Source organism: Oncorhynchus mykiss, chromosome 19 (genome assembly GCF_057628025.1).
Source record: "Oncorhynchus mykiss isolate SJ-2025 chromosome 19, ASM5762802v1, whole genome shotgun sequence".
In the NCBI taxonomy this organism is placed as follows: Eukaryota; Metazoa; Chordata; class Actinopteri; order Salmoniformes; family Salmonidae; genus Oncorhynchus; species Oncorhynchus mykiss.
Genome location: NC_143040.1, coordinates 44,550,014 through 44,573,449, shown reverse-complemented (window position 1 = coordinate 44,573,449; position 23,436 = coordinate 44,550,014). Strand labels below are relative to the sequence as shown.

At 44.2% G+C, this 23,436-nt stretch overlaps 1 protein-coding gene across 13 annotated transcripts in view; it reads left to right on the top strand.

Moving 5' to 3' along the window:
• The window catches only part of LOC110497730 (ral GTPase-activating protein subunit alpha-1), an 80,673-nt gene that overhangs the window by 15,551 nt on the left and 41,686 nt on the right, over positions 1 to 23,436 (top strand). For 4 of the 13 annotated variants that reach the window (XM_036954704.2, XM_036954707.2, XM_090211115.1 and 1 more), the window contains exons 2-19: positions 6,942 to 7,052; positions 7,143 to 7,192; positions 8,460 to 8,517; positions 9,027 to 9,070; positions 9,304 to 9,481; positions 9,712 to 9,827; positions 13,421 to 13,559; positions 14,003 to 14,217; positions 14,655 to 14,912; positions 16,880 to 17,062; positions 17,294 to 17,365; positions 17,507 to 17,655; positions 17,948 to 18,071; positions 18,467 to 18,636; positions 18,793 to 18,860; positions 18,980 to 19,156; positions 19,880 to 20,020; positions 20,913 to 22,397. In XM_036954704.2, coding sequence (XP_036810599.2) covers positions 6,942 to 7,052; positions 7,143 to 7,192; positions 8,460 to 8,517; positions 9,027 to 9,070; positions 9,304 to 9,481; positions 9,712 to 9,827; positions 13,421 to 13,559; positions 14,003 to 14,217; positions 14,655 to 14,912; positions 16,880 to 17,062; positions 17,294 to 17,365; positions 17,507 to 17,655; positions 17,948 to 18,071; positions 18,467 to 18,636; positions 18,793 to 18,860; positions 18,980 to 19,156; positions 19,880 to 20,020; positions 20,913 to 22,397 — 3,738 coding nt within the window. Of the gene's footprint in view, positions 1 to 6,941; positions 7,053 to 7,142; positions 7,193 to 8,459; positions 8,518 to 9,026; positions 9,071 to 9,303; positions 9,482 to 9,711; positions 9,828 to 13,420; positions 13,560 to 14,002; positions 14,218 to 14,654; positions 14,913 to 16,879; positions 17,063 to 17,293; positions 17,366 to 17,506; positions 17,656 to 17,947; positions 18,072 to 18,466; positions 18,637 to 18,792; positions 18,861 to 18,979; positions 19,157 to 19,879; positions 20,021 to 20,912; positions 22,398 to 22,854; positions 23,117 to 23,436 lie in introns of those variants that run through there. The other 9 variants (XM_036954710.2, XM_090211113.1, XM_090211111.1 and 6 more) reach the window with 8 other exon arrangements.

Below are 23,436 nucleotides of genomic sequence, written 5' to 3'. Positions count from 1 at the left end.
ATAGGAGGGCCAAGCACAGGAAGCAGCTCTTTCAGTAGTTTAGTTGGAATAGGGTCCAGTATGCAGCTTGAAGGTTATATAATTATTTTCATCATTGTGTCAAGAGATATAGTACCAAAACACTTGAGCGTCTCTCTTGATCCTAGGTCCTGGCAGAGTTGTGCAGACTCAGGACAACTGAACTCAGTTCCTCAGTGAGGCCTATGGCCCAGAAGGCCTGTAAACAGTAGCTAAAAAAAAGTGATTGAGTAGGGCGCATAGATTTCATGACTAGAAGCTCAAAAGATGAAAACGTTGTGTTTTTTTCTGTAAATTGACATTTGCTATCCTATATGTTAGCAACACCTCCGCATTTGCGGGATGCGCAGGGTATATGGTCACTAGTGTACCTAGGAGGTGAGGCCTCATTTAACACAGTAAATTCATCAGTCTTAAGGCATGGTTCAGTCAGGCCAATCACATCAAGATTATGATCAGTGATTAGTTCATTGACAATAACTGCCTTGGAAGTGAGGGATCTAACATTAAGTAGCCCTATTTAGAGATGTGATGTTTTAATGATTGTGTGTGTGTGTGAACTTCAATTTGGAAGATAGTTAATATTCCTATTAACAAGAATACTTTCTGACAAGTGTAGCTCTTCAGCCAGGTCATGTCAAAATGAGTTACTGGTGTCACCTTTGGGCCAAGATGTTTTTTTCCCCCATGTTGGATATGTCTCAGCCGTTCTTTGTAGAGGTCGACCGATTTTATGATTTTTCGACGCCGATACCGATTTATTGGAGGACCAAAAAAGCCGATACCGATTAATCTGCTGATCTTTAAAAAATACATGTATTTGTAATAATGACAATTACAACAATACTGAATGAACACTTATTTTAACTTAATATAATACATCAATCATTATTAGGAAATGGAAGACATACAAGACCACTGATAATCTCTCTCGATCTGGGGCTCCACGCAAGATCTCACCCCGTGGGATCAAAATGATCGCAAGAACGGTGAGCAAAAATCCCAGAACCACACGGGGGGACCTAGTGAATGACCTGCAGAGAGCTGGGACCAAAGTAACAAAGCCTACCATCAGTAACACACTACGCCGCCAGGGACTCAAATCCTGCAGTGCCAGACTTGTCCCCCTGCTTAAGCCAGTACATGTCCAGGCCCGTCTGAAGTTTGCTAGAGAGCATTTGGATGATCCAGAAGAAGATTGGGAGAATGTCATATGGTCAGATGAAACCAAAATATAACTTTTTGGTAAAACCTTACTCGTCGTGTTTGGAGGACAAAGAATGCTGAGTTGCATCCAAAGAACACCATACCTACTGTGAAGCATATGGGGTGGAAACATCATGCTTTGGGGCTGTTTTTCTGCAAAGGGACCAGAATGACTGATCCGTGTAAAGGAAAGAATGAATGGGGCCATGTATCGTGAGATTTTGAGTGAAAACCTCCTTCCATCAGCAAGGGCATTGAAGATGAAACGTGGCTGGGTCTTTCAGCATGACGATGATCCCAAACACACCGCCCGGGCAACGAAGGAGTGGCTTTGTAAGAAGCATTTCAAGGTCCTGGAGTGGCCTAGCCAGTCTCCAGATTGCAACCCAATAGAAAATCTTTGGAGGGAGTTGAAAGTCCGTGTTGCCCAACAACAGCCCCAAAACATCACTGAGATCTGCATGGAGGAATGGGCCAAAATACCAGCAACAGTGTGTGAAAACATTGTGAAGACTTACAGAAAACGTTTGACCTCTGTCATTGCCAACAAAGGGTATATAACAAAGTATTGAGAGAAACTTTTGTTATTGACCAAATACTTATTTTCCACCATAATTTGCAAATAAATTCATAAAAAATCCTACAATGTGATTTTCTGGGTTATTTTTTCTCGTTTTTTCTGTCATAGTTGAATTGTACCTATGATGAAAATTACAGGCCTCATCTTTTTAAGTGGGTGAACTTGCACAATTGGTGGCTGACTAAATACTTTTTTTTGCCCCACTGTACCTCTGACTATTAATGTTCTTATAGGCGCTTTAGTATTGCCAGTGTATCAGTATAGCTTCCGTCCCTCTCCTCGCTCCTCCCTGGGCTCAAACCAGCAACACAACGACAACAGCCACCCTCGAAGCAACATTACCCATGCAGAGCAAGGGGAACAACTACTAGAAGGCTCAGAGCGAATGACGTTTGAAACACTATTAGCGCGCGCTAACTAGCTAGCCATTTCACTTCGGTTAAACAGCGCAATGCTTGACGCACAACGAAGAGCTGCTGGCAAAACTCATGAAAGTGCTGTCTGAAATAATGTTTACGCACCTGCATCTGCCTACCACCGCTCAGTCAGATACTTAGATACTTGTATGCTTGTGTGCTCAGTCAGATTATATGCAACCTAGGACACGCTAGATAATATCTAGTAATATCATCAACCATGGGTAGTTAACTAGTGATTATGATTGATTGTTTTTTTAAAGATAAGTTTAATGCTAGCTAGCAACTTACCTTGGCTTACTGCATTCGCGTAACAGGCAGTCTCCTTGTGGAGTGCAACGAGAGAGAGGCAGGTCGTTATTGGTTTGGACCAGTTAACTGTAAGGTTGCAAGATTGGATCCCCCGAGCTGACAAGGTGAAAATCTGTCGTTCTGTCCCTGAACAAGGCAGTTAACCTACCGTTCCTAGGCCGTCATTGAAAATAAGAATGTGTTCTTAACTGACTTGCCTAGTTAAATAAAGGTATAAAATCGGCGCCCAAAAATACCAATTTCCAATTGTTATAACTTGAAATCGGTCCTAATTAATCGGCCATTCCGATTAATCGGTCGACCTCTAGTTCATTGCCCTGCACCCGTCTCAAGCTGGACCTCCGTCTGTCCAGGCTTTTCTCTGAAGTAACGGAAGGCTTATGGCCCAGAGGAAGCGACAGCAGGCTGGTCATGGGATGCGCGGAGAGGTGTTGCAGGGATGGAGATGGACTGTCATAGAGAGTGGCGTTGGGGTTAGGTTGTTTAGGAGAAGTGTCTGAGCTCTGTGTAATGTTACTATAATGGTAGCCTACACATATTAACTTGTTCAGTTCAGAGTCTGTCCCATCAGTTATGTGAGATATGCGCCATATATCCCTTAGAGGTCAGAGAAGAGCTCTTGGAGCCTGTTGATGTGTCTGTGCGTGTGGCACCAGTGAGAGCGTTTCCAAAATCTGTCCTCAAGAAAAATAGGTTCTCAACTCCTGAGTCACTGCTGTAGGCCTAGTATTTTTCTAATTATTCAGACGAGGAAAAAAATTACTGTTGGAAGCATTTTTACAAAAGGTTAGCTAAATCACACATCCTCTCTTCCTGATTCATGCATCCTCTCCTCTCTGGGTCTGTTCAGGATTACAGGGGAAAATCATGTCACGGCGGATTTAAAAGCCTCTTCGCTGAGATTCTCCAGTGTTCCGTAAGACTGGAAAGGGAGGATGGATGCTTTTTCCTGTGTCTCCCTTTTCCTGTAGTGTTTTCCAGTGGCAAGCTTCTCAACACTGTCCTGGCAACGTCCTCCACAAGACCCTCCCTGACTGATTAGTGTGTAAATTAATTTTGGATAGGCAGCAGGCAGATCCTCAAGCTAATTTGTTGTTATACTGACCATCTGACACTCAGCCAGGGGTCAGAAGCCTCTGGGCTTCTCTCCCTATGATCTGTGTGTATGTGTGTGCCAGGGTTTCCGTTGGCAAAATGTGGCACCGGACATTTGACTGACAGCATTTTAATTTACTGGACATTTTTTTTAAATGTACCTGACCCCATATGCATTGGGTGCGTAACCAGATTACGGCATCCACCAACTGTACTCAGAATGGCAGAAATCACATTTAGATTATAGTAATTCATATTAACAGAACATACAAGTCGAGGATGCAACAATGTTCGGTCCGTCTTACCGAATTCTGATGCGCACTTTGAAGGTAATAGAATAACTGTCCACATTAACTTTTTCTCAGCCAACAAGATGAGTAACGAACAGAAAAATAAGTAGCCTCTGTTAGAGTTCGAACGATTAATCGGAATGGCTGATTAATTGGGGCCGATTTCAAGTTTTTATAACATTTGGAAATCGGTATTTTTGGGCGCCGATTTCTTTTTTTTTTTTTTATGGTTTAAAAAAATATAATAATTATACCTTTTATTTAACTAGGCAAGTCAGTTAAGAACACATTCTTATTTTCAATGACTGCCTAGGAACTGTGGGTTAACTTCCTTGTTCAGGGGCAGAACGACAGATTATCACCTTGTCAGCTCAGGGGTTACAATCTTGCAACCGCACAGTTAACTAGTCCAACGCTCTAACCATTGCACTCCACGAGTAGCCTGCCTGTTACGCGAATGCAGTAGAAGCCAAGGTAAATTGCTAGCTAGCATTAAACTTATCTTATAAAAAACAATCAATCATAATCACTAGTTATAACTACTAATCCAGTTTAGCAGGCAATATTAACCAGGTGAAATTATGTCATTTCTCTTGCGTTCATTGCACGCAGAGTCAGGGTATATGCAACAGTTTGGGCTGCCTGGCTCATTGCGAACTAATTTGATAGAATTTTACGGAATTATGACATACATTGAAGGTTGTGCAATGTAACAAGAACATTTAGACTTAGGGATGCCACCCGTTAGATAAAATACCGAACGGTTCCGTATTTCACTGAAATAATAAATGTTTTGTTTTCGAAATGATAGTTTCCGGATTCAATTGTATTAATGACCAAAAGCTTGTATTTCTGTGTGTTATTATGTTATAATTAAGTCTATGATTTGATAGAGCAGTCTGACTGAGCAGCAGCAGGCCCGTAATCATTCATTCAAACAGCACTTTCGTGCGTTTTGCCAGCAGCTCTTCGCAAGCACAGCGCTGTTTATGACTTCAAGCCTATCAGCCTAATGGCTGGTGTAACCAATGTGAAATGGCTAGCTAGTTAGCTGGGTGTGCGGTAATACTGTTTCAAACGTCACTCGCTTTTAGATTTGGAGTAGTTATTCCCCTTGCGCTGCAAGGGCCACAGCTTTTGTGGAGCGGTGGACGGAAGCTATACTGTTACACTGGCAATACTATAGTGCCTATAAGAACGTCCAATAGTCAAAGGTATATGAAATACAAATGGTATAGAAATAGTCATATAAATACTATATTAACTACAACCTAAAACCTCTTACCTTGGAATATTGAAGTCTCATGTTAAAAGGAACCACCAACTTTCATATGTTCTCATCTTCTGAGTAAGGAACTTAAACGTTAGCTTTTTTACATGGCACACATTTTTACATGGCACATATTACTTTCTTCTCCAACACTTTGTTTTTGCATTATTAAAACCTAAATTGAACATGTTTCATTATTTATTTGAGGCTAAATGGATTTTATTGATGTATTATATTAAGTTAAAATAAGTGTTCATTCAGTATTGTTGTAATTGTCATTATTACAAGTTTTAAAAAATCATCTGATTTAATCGGTATCGGCTTATTTGGTCCTCCAATAATCGGTATATTGAAAAATCATAATCGGTCGACCTCTAGCCTCTGTCAATGTACTATCCCCCATAGTAGAAAAGTGTACCAAACAGACTCTGGGACAGTTGTGGGACGATAGCCTAGATACCAAAAGCATACAACCAGTAGGCCTAGGCTACATAAAGAGAAGTTCAAAAGTGACGAGTCGGATGCACAAGATTGGAACATTTAGCTTAAAATGTTGATAAATTATTTCTTCACATAAGCGCACAAGGCAGTAGGCTTTGCATGAATGTTTGTTCCATAATGCAATGAATGGCAAAACACAGTTGTCAAAGCGCACGGCACATGCCAGCGGTTTCCTGTGACAGAGATGAAAACATCCAATAGTATGTTGTAGTAATTTAGAAAGAAGTGAGATACAGTATGTAACAACTAGCATGGGTTGCTAATATGACTAGGATTGTGCATTTGGCTACTGGATGGTAAAATAATTGCCTCCATGGACATTGTCTGATTTTGGCTAGGCTACTTTGAAGCAAGGTAAGAAATGCCTCATATGTAGTAAAACGTTCAGGATTCAAACAATTAAATACATGTTTTCAAAATGCATACGGCCTCCAGCTCATTGCAAAGTGGTGTGTGACGCACTAATGAAGCCTGCCTTCCTTTGCCTGTGCATTTGCTGTTTAAAATGCTGTAGCAGCAGCTCTCGCGCTGTCTGACAGATTTTCCACTCAAAGACTATCTGTATGCCATACAAATGTGATAAATGGCCTGAATAACAAATATGCAGTCTATAGACACGGCAATTTAATTCCCCCAAATTATGCAAATGAACCTATAGACTGATAAGCATGATCAGTCAAATGTATTTCCATCAATGAATAGGTCAAAAAAATATTATTTCGCAATTTAATGTTGTTTTTCTTCTCTCAGACAATTGGCTGGCCGCAATTTTATTTATCGTCTTTTCTATAAAAAAATATTGTCCAAAAGCCAGCTATTACCGGCTAACGGAAACCCTTGTGTGTGTGTGTGTGTGTGTGTGTGCGCGTGCCCACTCAGCCAGGACAGTGCCAGGGGTCCGGTGCCTCTGAGCGTTCACCCCTATTAACACCGTCTGTGTGTGTCACATGAGACCATAAACATTCGTCGGTCAGTCAGTATTCTCTGAGCCTTGGCTTACGATGTCAAGGTCACATTGCTAAGTGTTTGTCCACCACTACCAGTGTTGTGTTCTTTATTTGGGTTAATAGCCCCTCGAGGCGGATAGCTCTGACGTAATTGATAATGGGCGGGAAAATGACTGAGAATAAGCAGTGACTGGCTGACTCCACTTCGAAGTACAGTTATAGCTACAGTAGGGCCACAAGCTTGTTCTGACCATGTGACCTGACCCCTCTCGCGCTCTCTTGCTTTTTCTCTCACTTTCTCTGCAGAAAATGCTGAGTCGGGGGATCTGAAGCACTTCTTTGACCAGTACTACTCTCACATCTACTATGTGTTCTTTGAGAACTTTGTCACCATTGAAGTCAGTCTCAAACAAAAAGGTGAGAATACAAGGTCAAGAATACTGTGGTTTGTTGGCCTGACACCGGTATTGTTTAAGCCACTTCCTCACATTCACATCTCTTTTGTAGGTCACAAATCGCAAAGGGAAGAACTTGACTCCATTCTATTCATATTTGAGGTAAGACTGTTACTTCTGAAATATTGAGGGGTTGTTTTAAATGTCAGAATTCTTGAGTGATGGCATCTGATTTGATTGGTTGATAATACACAGAATTCCTATAAAGTAGAATGGAGTAGGTGTAACGGAGGGTTAGACTAAGCAGGTTAGTGTGTAGGCTACTGTAAATCAGAGATTAGGGTGCTTCTGAATGTTTTCTAAAGTTGGTTTGTCAACTCCTCAATCCCCATGTGTGAAATCTCCCCCAGACCTTGAGTGTGGAGCCATTGAAACACACACACATACAGGCATATGCCTGGCCACGGGATGTTATTAGACTGGAAGCTACATTCACTGAGGCCTCGAGGCTTGTAGCGAGATGTTCTATTTAGATTTCAAGGATCTACATGATCTCACATCTCTCACTCACACTTTGACAATAAGTATTTAAGATGACTTCGTTGTTTAAGGCACGTGTGTGATATTTATAGACACATGCGTTGAACTGAGAGGCTGGTGTTTGGTCCAAACAAAATGGGTCTGTTTGCCAAACATCGAATGTCCTTTTATCAGTTGACATGGGGTGTGAATGAGTCATGTGGCATTACATCTTCATAGTGCCATTACAGGGAGGGCCAAGTCCACATGCTGCAGTTGCATGTAAGCATTTCACTGTGCTGTTTTACACCTGCTGTATCATGTGCACATGACAAATAAACCTCACAACTAAGATCACTGCCAATTCCCTGAGAGAATTGAGTGTCAGAGTGACAGGGCTAAAAGTACATTTACATTGTAGTCTTTTAGCAGACGCTCTTATCCAGAGCGACTTACAGGAGCAATTATGGTTAAGTGCCTTGCTCAAGGGCACATCAGCAGATGTGTCCCCTAGTCGGCTCTGGGATTCGAACCAGCAACCTTTCAGTTACTGTCCTGGCCTCTTAACCGTTAGGCTGCCTGTTTCGGGTGTTGCAATGTGTGGGATTAGACAAACTATTGTAATGTAGGTTTATGTTCACCCCTCCCTCGTCTTTCTTTCAAAGATGTCCATGGGAAGGTGTGTCTTCAACTCACCTCTCCCAGGTTGCCTCATGGTCTTCTTCTTGAGATATCTACCGCTTAGCTGGTTACCTCATCCATAACAGAGGCGAGGCGTCTGACAGACTACTTGGATAATTGCCCATATATTCCACAACGAAGATAGATTATTTTTGTTTCAACACGATAGTAATACCGACACTGGCCTAAATACCGTTTCTGACTGTTGTAATTTATGTTCTGTTTACAGAAGATTCTGCAACTCCTACCAGAGCGAATACACGGACGATGGCAGTTCCACAGCATAGGTACATTTATACTAGGCCCTTGTACATGTTGTGCCATTGTGAGTGTGGACGTTTTTATCAGCTACCGCGTGTGGGAGTGCGTGGTTTTTTTTGTCTCTAGATTTGACCTAATCAGACATTTTGTCCCATGTGTTTGAAATCAGGTTAGGCCAGTTACATGGGTATTGGGCCCACGCACTCCTCCCTTGCCAATGTCTCTTAGTTCTGGCTGTAGCAAATTGATTTCCTACATGATTTGTAACATGCGTTTGGAGTGAGAACGGAAGGAGAGTAGAGAGCAGCGCTGCCCTCTCCTCACCCCTCCACTAGGTGGTCTCTCCTTTTCCACTGCACTGAGACCACTGTGCAGTTGGATACAAAGGCCACCCAGAGAAAGACAGAGAATGCCATGGACCTGGGGATTAGGGTCTCCTAGGTCTGACCGAGTACTCTGACATGTGCTGTAGTACTGGGGGGGGGCTTGCTGGTTATTCATATTCTGGTTGATGTGAATTGTTCTTCCCTCACAGGCCTCATCCTAAAGAAGCTGTTGCACACTGGGAACTCTTTAAAGGTATATCAGATTGGTCCTTCACTCGTCAGTAGCATAGCCAGTAGCCAACTTGCCTCTGATTGATGTACAACTTTTGTTTTTGTAATAGTCTTCCTGTTTTTCTGTTCTCTTCCTATTTTGCAATGGTGTTGACTGCTGTGGGCATTTGGTAATGGTATGCTCATAGAAATAGACTGGCTAGAGTCGATTTCTATGAGTATGTCCCTGACTGTCTCTCTCTTTCTCCCCTGTAGATCCGAAGGGAGGGTGTGCGTCTGTTCCTGTTATGGATGCAGGCCCTGCAGGGTAACGCACTGAGAGAGCAGCTATGGATATTTGCCTGTCTGATCCCAGGCTTCCCATCCCCTCAGTCAGAGCTGGGACCCCGTACCCTGGACAACCTGGTGAACCCTCCTCTCAGCCTTCAGGAGAGTCAGTATTAATGCTTTGTTTCTAAACCTGTTACCTTGTTCGTGACATGTTATTAGGAAGAAGCTTGAGGGCAACCCAACAAGTACTTCATATTCAAACTGATATGGCCAATTTCAAATGTAATGGTCATACAGGTACCAAATTATTGAACACGTAACTGTGGGTGTACCTCTCAAGGTGTTGATTCTGCTGCATTTGTTCCTTTCTCTTCCCTTCTTCCATTCCTTCAGCTCAAGTGACTCCAGAAGAGATCAGTCCCCTGGTTCCTCCACAGTCAGGGGATAAGGGCCAGGAAGACCTCACAGGATACTTTCTGGAGGCTCTTCTGAAATACATGGTAAACCAGGTACTCCTCCCTTTATTACTAACACTGCTAACATGCTTGGCGTGGATGCAGCATTACCTACTACCGACCGGCAAGCCTTTTGACATGGCCTTCTGTCTGTTTGCAAGCGCAAACGGTGGTAACCCCCTGAAAAGTGGCTTACGTCATTTTAAATAAGCTTGTGTAACGGAGTTAAGAACGTGCCGTAAAGGCCCGCTACTGCTAGCTGGAAATGTTGCGGATGGAGCCATCCAATCAGTACCGTTTTGGGTGGCTCAACCCATTACAACGTTGTCAAGGAGCACGGTCACGTGTGTTGCGAAGCAGAGGATCACTGGTTCAACCTCAGTTTGGGGAGGTTGGACAGTGGAATAAGCAACACACTGACCGCCATTACATTTTGCATCTGCATGCTTTCGCTGCAGTGTACTGTACGCTGACACACACTCACTGAGCTAATGGCTGTGCTGCTTTCTCTCTCCGTGGCTTTCCCAGACAATGCCTCCTCTCCCTGCATGTCTCTTATCCTGTCTGTTATTCTTTGTTTACAGTAGTCTCTTGTTGTGTTGAGGGTGTTCTCATGAAACCAGTTGTAACCATGGCAGTAGCAAATAGATTTAGAAAACCATGATGCATCTGCAACAATCAACTATCATTCTGAAGGCTAAGATGCTTAGTTTATGGTACAGTGTCTTATTTTAAATACACCAATTTTGTAAATTTCCACCCCAAATTCTCATTACCGAAATGTGTCCTGATTAAATTCTTCAGTTATTTTACACAATTTTACTTTAGAAAAACACAATGTTGCTGTGTTTTGTCCATAAATCATACAAATTGTATACTAGTTGAAGTTTACATTAACTATAATTTTTAAGTAAAAAAAGTCTGGTCGTGTTTCTCAATACCGTAACACTTTTTCAAGTTGCTTTATTTTTTAAAATAAAGTTTTATCCATGATGCATCTTCTAGAGAAATAGTCCTTAGATGAGCACAAGTTAATGTCATTTCTTCACTTATGTCTCCAGAATGAGTATCTTATTCTCAAACACCCACTTGGGGAAAAAGAGAACCATTACCTTACCAACAGAATGGGCTTTAGTAATGTGGTCAACTGTTTGCTGACTGATAATGGCTGTCTCCTGTTACTTTCAGATTGAGCTAAGGGCCTCTCATTACTGAAACACAACTTTCTCATTACTGGATAATTTTTAGGTCCATAAGCTAATTCTAATAAGGTATAGTCAGTGGGTGTACTGTGCTGGTCACCTCAATTATTTACAAGAACTGCTTACACCTATTGTATAGATTTTTTTGTAAAAAATAATTTGATTAAGTAAGGGTTGTCAATAAGTATGGGTATTTAAACCCCATTTTAATTGACATAAAGCCACAATCTAGAGTTTGTGTTTTCAGCAAAGAGCAACCCCACCATTAAAAATGACATCTATACACAAGCGATTATAACAGACAAGAATCACAAAAGGTTTTTGTAAATGGAGAAATGGCAAAATACATTTTAAATGTACACTGAACAAAAATGTAAACACAACATGCAACAATTTAAAAGATTTGAAATTATAACTGAGTTACAGTTCATTTAAGGAAATTAGTCAATATAAATACATTCATTAGGGCCTAATGAATGTATTCAGACCCCTGGACTTTTCCCACATTTTATGTTACAGCCTTATTCTAAAATGGATTAAACATTTTTTTCCTGTCATCAATCTACACACAATACCCCATAATGACAAATCATAAACCCGGAAATATCACATTTATATAAGTATTCATGCCCTTTACTAAGTACTTTGTTGAAGCACCTTTGGCAGTGATTACAGCCTTGAGTCTTCTTGGGTATGATCCTACAAACTTGGCACACCTGTATTTGGGGAGTTTCTCACATTCTTCTCTGCAGATCCTGAGTGCTCTGGAGCAGATTTTCATCAAGGAACTCTCTGTACATTGCTCCGTTCATCTTTCCCTTGGTCCTGACTAGTCTCCCAGTCCCTGCCGCTGAGAAACATCCCCACAGCATGATGCTGCCACTACCATGCTTCACCTTTTGGATGATGCCAGGTTTTCTCCAGGCGTGACACTTGGCATTCAGGCCAAAGAGTTAAATCTTGGTTTCATCTGACTAGAGAATCTTGTCTCTCATGGTCAGAGTTTTTTTTTTTTTTTTTTTTTACTGAGGAGTGGCTTCCGTCTGGCCACTCTACCATTTAGGTCTGATTGGTGGAGTGCTGCAGAGATGGTTGTCCTTCTGGAAGGTTCTCCCATCTCCACAGAGGAACTCTGGAGCTCTGTTTGAGTGACCATCGGGTTCTCGGTCACCTCCCTGTCCAAGGCCCTTCTTCCCTGATTGCTCAGTTTGGCCAGGCAGCCAGCTCTAGGAAGAGTCTTGGTGGTTCCAATCTTCTTCCATGTAAGTGATGGAGGCCACTGTGTTCTTGGGGACCATCAATGCTGCAGACATTTTTTGGTAACCTTCCCCAGATCTGTGCCTCGACACAAACCTGTCTCGGTGGCTTGGTTTTTGCTCTGACATGCAATGTCAACTGGGGGGACCTTATCGACTGGTGTGTGCCTTTCTAAATCATGTCCAATCCATTGAATATACCACATGTGGACTCCAATCAAGTTGTAGAAACATCTCAAGGTTGGTCATTGGAAACAGGATGCACCTGACCTCAATTTCAAGTCTCTTTGCAAAGGGTCTGAATACTTATGTAGATAAGGTATTTCTGCTTCTTATTTTTTAATAATTTGCGAAGATTTCTAAACCTTTTTTCGCTTTGTCTTTTTGGGGTACTGTATGTAAATTGATGAAGAAATGTTTGTCTTTAATCCATTTTAGAATTAGTCTGTAATGTAACAAAATGTGGAAAAAGTCCAGGTCTGAATACTTTCCGAATGCACTATGGATTTCACATGACTGGGCCTGGGAGGGCATAGACCCACCCGCTGGGGAGCCAGGCCCACCCACTGGGGAGACAGGCCCAGCCAATAACAAGGTTTTCCCCACAAAAGGGCTTTATTACAGACAGAAATACTCCTCAGTATACTGTGTGACAACTGCACATTTTATTGGCCTTTTATTTTCCCCATCACAAGCTGCACCTGTGTAATGATCATGCTGTTTTATCAGCTTCTTGATATGCCACACCTGTCAGGTGAATGGATTATCTTTGCAAAGTAGAAATACTCACTAACAGGGATGTAAACAAATTTGTGCATTTGAGAGAAATAATATTTGGTAGTATGGACCAACACTACATGTTTCATTTATATTTTTGTTCAGTATATTTGTTTTCACTTTTGTTTAACTCAGGCATTTTCATAAGGTGAGCAATGTTAAAAATATTAGAAATTGATTCGGATAACTTTTTTGGACTTCAAAAACTGTTGTGGTAATGATAATTTTGGCGTCGGTAGTTGTAGAAATTGTTGTAAAATGCATAATATCTGATCAGCAAACAACCATAGTTATGAATTCGATAAATACAGATCGTGATCCACGAGGTATTATGGTAGGAATTTTTTTTTGTTTTTTTTTGTTGTCAAGTGCCAATTTCATGAGAATCACCCTGTTGTCTTACATCCTGCAGGCCAAAAGTCTGGAGTGGAAGTGCAAAGATAACCACGAGAAGGGCTTCGCATTCCTGTTTGGAAACTTCAAGAAATATTACCTGCCGCACATATTCCCTAACTTTTCCAAGGAGACCAGTTTGTACCATCCCATACTGGGTGAGGAGAATATCTGCATTAGTATGAGATAAACAAACAGAAGCTTATTTTTAGTTTTGCATTATACTATAGTGGTGCAGTGTGCATAAAAGTCCATTGATACCCTTTTTGACACTACTGAGCCATGTTATACATACATTCTTCGACGTAGCTCGTCCTAATACATATCTTCATTCTTTTCATTTTAGCTTTGTGTTGTGTGTTAGATATGACTGCACCTTTGGAGCTAGGAACACAAGCATTTTGCGACAACCGCAATAACATCTGCTAAATATGTGTATGCGACCAATACAATTTGATATGACCATATGCTTAAACCATGCTGGAAATAAAATATCAGTGCCAGCACAGTACGGGTGGCACAATGGTGTGAGAAGGGGACTAGCGTTACATCCTTATTCTCTATTCACCCTCTCTGTCTGTCTCCTCCCCCCCCCCCCCAGAGGTTCCATCAATGAGACCAAAGCCTTACTACAGTGTGGTGAAGAAAGACCCAGAGACCAACGAGGCAGTGTACTGTACCAAGGAGAGCCTCCTCAACGCCCGGGTCATCTTCATCCGCTGGCTGGTGTCCTTCTGGCTGGAGCCACGCTCCAACACTGGAACACACATCCCCGGGGTGGACGGAGAGAGGGAGAGCGTGCCAAAGAACATCCAGGTAGTCACTATATATACACACCCGAGGGGAGAGTTCGCCAGGGTTAGCACAATGTATAGTAGGTACATGGATGGAACGTTTGGGCACATGGCAGCCGGGCTACTGGACAACAATTTCTACTAGCCCGGGTCCACAATTGATGCCATGCAATATTTTCCATCCCTGTCTAGTTATCATAGAGAGAGCGTGCCAAAAAACGTCTATGTAGGTCATGCCAGCATCACACTTGAGGGAAGTTAAGAGGTATGAAGAGTTAGCATAATTAAATCTTCACATTAAACGCGGGCTCTGGGACAGCTTATGAGTTGTGATATTGCTCGGTCTGTGGGTTATACTAGTGAATCTCCAACACATGCATTGTTACATATATATTTGCCAGGCCTTATCGAAGCTGTACGGTGTTCACTGATGATTGTGTTTCTCTGGTTGTCTCCCAGAGGGCAGCAGCTGGGCTGGCAGGGCGGGGACATGGGCTAGGGGATGACTTGGGCCCCAGGGCAGACAGCCTGGATGGAGGGATAGGTTGTGAGAAGGAGCAGTCCCACTCCAACACCTCCACCCTGACAGAGAGGGAGCCCAGCTCCTCCAGCCTGTGTAGTATGGACGAGGAGCACCTCACTGACATGGAGGTTGTGAGAAGAGTCCTCTGTTCCTCCAGGACCAATGTCAACTTCATCACTGAGATTTTCCGACAGGTACAGCACACCTACTCACACAGTACATTGTGTTTGGCTGGTGCTGTTTGTAAAAAATACATTTTAGTCCTTGGGATCAATACCTTTCTTCTTCTACTACTGGGTCATTCCAACAAAATCCCCTTTTGGTCCCTTGTTATATTTTAAGTAGAAATTGTGCACCAATATTGAATTGTAAAAAATCTATTTATGAACGGGAAGCATAGGAATAGATTTACTGCTTCTTAGACCTGCTATCAATGCGAACGACAGATCTTTTACTCACATTTCTATGTGAATTTGTTCATGTCACCCAAAAAGTTAGATGTTGCAGCTTTAAATGAAGTGCCGTTTAATATGAACCACATGGAAAATTCAGTAGGTCAGATTTCTTTAAATGAATGAGGACTTGCGAAAGTGCCAAAATTCAGCAGTTTGACATGTACCTCTGTGCCCTTTCTGTGACTTCTAGAAAGGTTTTAAGATACTTAACCCCCAGATGTCTTAATGTTCACCACCATTAGCTAGGTTTCATGCAACTATTCTAAAATCCAAATAAAGAAAATATGTGCATTTTCCCACCAGTGGTTTGTTTCCACCAAACTGACTTGCTGCAGAAGAAAAATCTGTACGTGATTACGTAGTGCACACAAAATGTACTTTTTTTGTCAATCTGCATATAGCAAATGTGCCTGCTTTGGTCTTGGTATGTGCGCTCAGCTCGCAGATGCAGTGTGAGAATGCTGTGCAGGTAGGCTTGTCTCCATAATGAGATTATTATATTATTATGGGGTTTTATTTGTCAATCGTCAGTCAAGCATGTCACCAGAATCAGACCCTCAATATTCTTTTGCAAATGAGCATCAAGATCACTGTGCACTTTCACCACACTGTGAAGTTCATCATAAATTATTTCTTCTGTAGCCGAATAAACTGCATGGTTTCCCCAAGTTGTAGTGGGAGGACCACACACACCATATCGCGTGACTCCAAGTTAACTTTGAGATGATGGTTTTTATATCAATATTTCCGCATAAAGGTGTTGCCACCGCCATTTCTTACTTAATCATTTTACAGATACAAAAAGATACCACCATGTCGAACGAACAAATGATCTGTCAGCATTTATACAATTGTACCGAAACTTCCTGTTTCCATCACAGATTTGTTTCTTTTTTCGGTATGACTTTATTCGCATAAAAACTGGATGGAAACGAGGTTAGTGGAAAGCCCTTGTTTGTTGCTTTGACAAAGTCATTTCTAAAGATTTATTTCATGTGATTCATGCTTCATCGGAGGGTCACAAAAACCTGTCCCTCATTTTAAGGTCACGTGAACTGATTAAAACATTTTTTTTATTTAAAAAAAAAATATGTTTTCAAAAAAACATTGAACATTAATAGTCAAATCATAGTGTAAAAGCAGGTTAGCTGGTTCTACTCTTTGTTTTTTTCTTGGTGGTGGAAAACTGAGTGGGTCGAGCATAAAATGTAAACTCTATTACTCATAGATAGACAGGCTAGAAATGTAAAAAAAAAAAAATTAAATAAAAGCTATTGTGAAGCTTGCATTCAATTGCCCCTCCCTGTTGCACACAAGCTTCCTTTCCATGTCACAAGGGGGTTTATGGCAGATTTAAGATGAAATCGCCAACCCGGTTACTTTATTTAACACTTAATAGGCACAGATTATATTTTTGTATTTATTTAACCTCCTTGAGATTGGGAAATCAACGTGTTTTCTTAATAAGTTGAACGTGCTGTTCATGACAATGTTGAAATTAGGTGAAATCAAAGTTTTCACCAAGTTACACTACACAAAAGGGACTCATTTCATGGAACGACCCTACATATACTAGTACTTCTACACACTAAATATCCCTGTAAAGGTCTGTTATTGTGGGTCTGTATGCTCCACAGAGAGCCACTAGGATAAACAAGTCTGCTCAATTTGAATCCAGCACAGTGACGTTGTTGTGTTGTCGTCAGGCCTTCCTGTTGCCAATGTGTGAGGCTGCAGCCATGAGGAAGGTGGTGCGTGTGTACCAGGAGTGGTTTGCCCAGGAGGACAAACCTTTGTTTATGAGGGAGCCGGAGGAGGAGAGGATATTTTCCACCGCCGGAGAGGTTAACCTGGAGCCTGTAACCCAGCAGGGCCCAGAGAAGGAAGAGGTGAGGGCTGGAGCTAGGGCTATGGGTGGGTGAGGATGGATGCACCAGGGACCTATTCATTAGGGCACACTAAAGACAAAAATGAGTCCAGGTACTCAGTTTCAGTCCGTTTTCTTACATTTGGTAATGAACACGACCCTCAAGACAAAGAGGGAGACAGGCTACATCATGTCTTCATGGTCTCTCAGTCTAACATGTTGTGTCTTTGCGCTTCTTTCTGTGTCCTCTCAGAGGGTGAATAAAGTGTCTGAGAAAGAGCTGCTGGAGTACAGTGTGCATGCAGGTGTTCAGCCCACTCTTCAGGTATGTTCTATTGGCCAACTCACACATTATGCACAATAGGCAACCATATTAAGTAATTATGTAACAATCACTAACTTCCATCCGGTACTGTCCAGTTCCATGCCTTTCTTCAACACCATCTCCCTCTCTCTTCCACCCCAGGTGTTTGTCACCAACTCGGCCAATGTGTTTCTGCTGGAACCAGCCAACGAGCTGAAGATGCTGCTAGAGGAACATGTTGACATGTGCAAGAGAGTCCTTAACATCTACCGCAGCCTGGTCATGCATGAAACCATGGACCAGAAGACATGGTATAGCACAACACTAACTGAGCAGCCCATGGGTTTTAATGAGGAAGCATAGCATACATTTACAGCCAGACCCAATTTGTTCCCCACAACTCCCATTAGCCCTAACCCTTCAATGTTTGCAGATCTGAGGGGACTAGACAGGTATAAGCAGTGTAGTGGGGGAGCTTAAATGTTTTTCCTTATACCTACAGAAGGGTTAGGGCCAAGGTGGAGAGGCAACATATCCTTATGTGACCACTTCTCACTTGTGGTGCATCTGCTTGTCTGTGCGTCTGACTGTCTGTCTGTGCAGGGAGCAGATCCTGCTGGTCCTGCTGAGGGTAACCGAATGTGTGATGAAGAGACCTCCCTCAATCATGCCCCACGGCAAGAAGAACATGACCCTCTCAGGGAGACTGGCCGGGGCAGTCTTTCAGGTACCCAGCGTAGCACTCACAACATACAGTTGTGTGCCCTAAATGACTCCCTATATAGTGCACTACTTTTCACCAGGGCCCATGGGGCTGATGTCAAAACTAGTGCACCATATTGGGAAGACGGAACCATTCGGGACACATACTGTGACTAACCACATGAGGGTGCTTTCTCAATGGTCTTCTCTTGATTCCTTGAATCCTCTCCTTGCTTCCCACTGACAATTTGAAAATAATTGTGGAAATGACGGAAGAGGAGGACACAAGGAATCGAGCAAAGACTTGAGAAAGAGCCATGGTACCTCAACAAACTTCCTCCGCATGAAACCTAACAAAGGGAAGTTTGTAAATTACGTTTCTCCTTTTCATGCTAGTCTTTCTGCCTCTTCCTCTGGTAGACCCTGATAGTGGCGTGGATCAAGGGGAACCTGAACGTGTACATCTCCAGGGAGCTGTGGGACGACCTGCTGGCCGTGCTGTCCTCGCTCACCTGCTGGGAGGAGCTGGTCACAGAGTGGTCCCTCACCATGGAGACACTCACCAAGGTTCTGGCCCGCAACCTGTACAGGTAAAAACAGAAGAGAACGTGTGCTCGCACACACGCACTGAGGAAGGCAAAAGCCAAAGGGTTTTGTTATGACATGTTGAAAATAAAATAATATTAAATAGAGGTTGAAATTGTAACCGAATCTAAGTGAGTGCTGGCCCCTTTTAAATGTTGCAGTCTGGACCTCAACGAGCTGCCGCTGGACAAGCTGAGCGAACAGAAACAGAAGAAACACAAAGGGAAAGGTACAACTCTATCACTGCTTCCACTCTCTCTGGCTCTTCCTCTCTTTCCCTTTCTATTGAACACCACAGAGACGAACCAACCTGTACCCGATCTTTCCCTTCTCTGTGTTGGTCACTAGGGGGAGCTCACGAGGGCCAGAAAATGGCTGTGGACCGTTCGTTCTCTAAGGGCTGGAGCAGGGACCAGCCTGGGAGTGGGAGCGGCCAGGCAGCAGCCATGAGGCAGCGCAGTGCCACCACCGCTGGCTCTCCGGGCATGGAGAAGGCCAGGAACACCATACGCCAGAAGACTGGGGGTTAGTTTCACAGCCATCATATTTATCATACTACATGTCTATATACTGGAGGGTTGGTTGTCTTAACCTCATGTCAAGGTGTTTATGTTTAAAATACTGTATGTAATGGTTCCAGTATATCTATACATGGTACATTGTAAGGTTTTGGTGGGATGATCAATGTTGCCATTTAACTGTCGTCAAATTGACCAAGGCAAGTCATTCCTATTTTAGATATTTATACATAATCATTGAAATGGGAAATCGGTACTGTGTAGGCGTCCTCCAGTGAAGAATCGTTAAACTGAGCAGGAGGATTGCGTTGGCTTACGGAGGGCTCTGTGACCTGGCTCCTGAGAGACAGACAACCACACAGACAACCACACAGACAGACAGCCACCTGCCTCCACACAGCAGCTTGTCACCTTTGCCTTTTCCTTGTCCTCCTCTCTCTGAAGGTCACTGCTCTCTACCTTGCTGTCACCGTCTTCACTTTTTCCCCTCACTTTCTCACCTTCTCTCCTTCTCCTTTCCCCCTTTTTAACTTCCCCTTGTTTCTAAACTCCACCCTTTTCTATCCATTTCCTCTGTCCCTCTATTTGATGACCCCTACCGTTCTTTTATTCTCTTCCTTCCCCCCGGTCCTTCACCTCTCCTCCCTCCTTTCTCTCCTTCCTCTCCTCCTTTCTCTCCTTCCTCCCCTCCCTTCTCTCTCCTCTCTATTGGCGGCCATCCGTCCCTCAGCCCTGCGTAGCTGCTCTACGGGCGACAGCCTCCTGTCCCAAGCCTTTATCCGCAGCGCTAAAAGTGCCCCTGTCCTCGTCCATCACCACCACCCTCTCCTGCCTGACTCTGTCCTCACTCCCCTAGCTGACAAGCTGGCAGGTAGAGCCCACTACTCTACGCCTGTACCTGTGTCTCTATCTGTATCTCCACCAACTTCACTTCTTCACTCACTATCTGTGTGTACTTCTTGTCTGTCTTTGCATATGTGTGTATGCAATGTTTTCTATGCTTGCGACTCCACACAGCCTGCTCGTCTTGAGGGGGGGGGGGGGGGGGGGGGCTCTTGTTTGCTGCCACACCATTTCATAAACAACTGAAAGGATATTTCTCTCAGGCCAAGACTCTGGGGGTGTTTTTTTTGTAAGTGTTTGTCCTGCATGTGGTTTGGTGTGCCTCCCTATTCCCTATCATTGTATGGTTTTGATGACATCTGCTCCAAATGACAGATATTGTCAACCCAGAGCTGATTTTTTTGGATGAATTCTCATTTGCTATTATTGATGTATTCTAATTAGTCTGTTTCCTCTGTGGCAGCTGTTTTGTCTTTTGATATGGATATTATTTGATGCAACTGAAAAATTCATTTAGTAACCATGAAAAGGAATGCTGTTTTTGCCATATTTTGTGTACCATTGTTTTTGTATCCATGAACATGCATACATAACACGTTTGATGCTCCTGGTTCCAGCGATATTGGGTTAGAATAAACCATTGATACAAGCTCACCTACCTTCTACCACCTGATCCTCTAATCCTATACACATATATTAGATGTATAGGCAATTATAGACATGCAATTGATTTGATTTGGCAATGCCCACAGAAGCTGCATATGGACATGTCTGCAAACTATATAAGATCATATCGCTGGACCACATTGTTGTGTATGTTACTGTTTCCATTCCCATTGCTGTATTTCCTGCATGTAGAGTTAGTAGGACCCATCTCCAGTGAGCTGTGCTCTGTGCCCCCCCCCCCCCTCTCTGTCCAGACATGGACGATCCCCCGATGGCCTCTCGGACCCCCAGGATCCGCCACTGCTCCCAGAGCGAGGATACCCCGGCCTCAGAGTTGTTTTCGGCGTCTGGCGATCTGGACCCCCAGGGGTCCACGCTCCCCCGCAGCAGCAGCGCCTCCGACATCATGGAGCCCTTCATCGCCGAGAGGGTCAAAGGTGCACTTCCTGTCCCTGACAGCCCCCCCTCTCACCCCACCACTGCTGTCTCTGTCCCCCACCACCACGCCCTGCACCCCCCCAAACCCCCCACTACCCTAGGTAGCAGCGTGGCCTCTCTGGAGGTGGGGGATAGCATCTATGACCACCTGTGGCAGATGATAGGCCCCCGCCCCCTTGCCCCTGACTGGACGTGTGGTGGAACCTCCTTCTCCTCCACCCTCACCCAGTCCTCCGAGAGAGAGGAAGGGGGGGGGACTGAGGGTGAGGAGGACCTGCTTAGCTCTCTCAGGGAGTATCTGATGCAAAGAAGCCTGGAGGAGGGAGGTGGAGGGGGGGAGAGGGGTGGTCCTAGTGAGGCTGTGGAAGGTAGCACTGTGGCTGTGACGGTACAGTCAGGGTCACAGCAGGTCAGGAGACAGGTCCAGGTAAGGCAGCAGAGCAGCTTGGACTCAGCAGAGGAGGACAGTGCAGAGGCAGAGCCGCAGCCTCCTGAGAGGAGCATTTATGAGTGTCTGGAGCAGAGTGATGACTGGGAGCTGGCCAGCAGGGGGTGCTCTAGTCTAGACCAGCAGGTAACTCCTCAGGGCACAGAGAATAGGGGGGAGCCCCACTTGGTCAGGCAGAATGCCACAGAGTGTGAGTATAATAACGAGACAGGAGGTTCAGGCCTACAAGCCCCTCAGCCCCTGCAGCAGTCCCATTCTCTCCACCATGCCCTCAAGCCCAGGTTGGTCCGGGGCAGGCTCAAAAAGCACCACGGGGGAGGGGTGCACGTCAGTTTCCGGCCCTCCACAGAGTCTGTCCAGTTCCACAACCCTCTAGACTCCAAGGAGGCCCACTGGAGGACCAGGCTGCGCCGCCTCAGCCACTTCAGCAGCCACTCTGTAGGAGTGGGGGGGTCTGGAGGGGCAGGAGTGGGTGGGTCAAAGGGTAAAGAGAGGTCAGGAGGGGAGGGGGTGAGCGGAAACGGGGAGCAGCCTGATGGGGAGGCCAGTGGAGTGGGGGGTCATGCGACAGGGCAAGGGCGTGTCCGTCTTGGGCGCTCTGCCCTTCGGCCCCGTGGGACCCGGTCCAGATCCCAGGATGCGGAATCGGGGATCAGTCCCTCTCGACAGCAGCAGGGGGCTCTGTTGGGCGGTGTGTATAAATCTGTGGTCCATGCTCTCTCCAAGCCCAAGGCCCACGCCTCCGGCTCAGCGTCTCCCCAGCGGCACAGCAAAGGCCCCGGCGGGGCCACAGAGGCGCCCCTGAGGGACCTGTACACTCATGTATTGGGCTATTTTGGAAGAAAAGCACCAGGTGAGACTTCAGTTGCGTTGCTGTGCTCCAAGGCACTACCACAACATGGAAAACAAAACGACAAAACAAAAACACAAAGCACCACCGTTCTATCTCCTCCGTCTTTTCCGTTTTTAATTAACAGTTTTTTGCTGAATGTGGATTGAATTGAAGCTTTTTTTTGTGTTTCCTGTTTTAAAGTACTGTAGCTGACACAATCCAAAAAAAGAACCAAAGCCCGGCCGAAGGCCCCCCTTCCTCTCCTCCTGGGACGGCTCCCCCCTCCTCCTCTTCTTCCTCCAGCTTCTGGGACTAAATCTCTGCTGCCCCTCCCCTTCCCTGGATGCTGCATGCGGCCTCACACGTCCCCCTCAGCCTCCTCAGATCACACAACACCATACAGCACAACACATTCACTGCGCACACACACTGGTCAATTCTACAATCTCATCAGGCCAAAACAGGCTAACTAATTTACAATAATACATTGACATATAACACACACAGTGTAGCATTATAATGTCCTCTGAAGTCAATTTCTTTCATTTATACAGGAACATTAGCCTGGGAAATGTGTCTGTCCTCTAGTCTGCGCTGATGCTCTGGCATGTCATTATACCTCCAACCAGGTGGAGGCAGTATAGCCCTTCTGATGGAGAATAGGATTTCAGCACCACCAACTGGCAGGAAAGCTTTAAGCTGGGTCCTCTTGAGTCACCTCAATGACACACTACTGCAAAGTACCATGTCTCTTCTTTTTTCTTCCCCTTGGTTTTACTGATACTATTTTAACAGTTAAGGCAAAGATTTAGTGGCTTCTTAGGGCAGTAGACACTTTTTAAAAAAAATGGCAGGTCACTAGAACTAAAACCAATTTGGATGCTCAGACTAACCAGAGAAAGTCTCAGGGCGTGATGGGGACAAACTCTTTGCTCTCTGCTTCTCTCTGACAATCCAGCCCAACGGAGAGAAAAAGTACATATAATAACCACTACCACTCTGTTTTAATAATGTGTCATGGCTTTTTTTTGTGTATGCTGCCTCATCTTTCAGTACATCT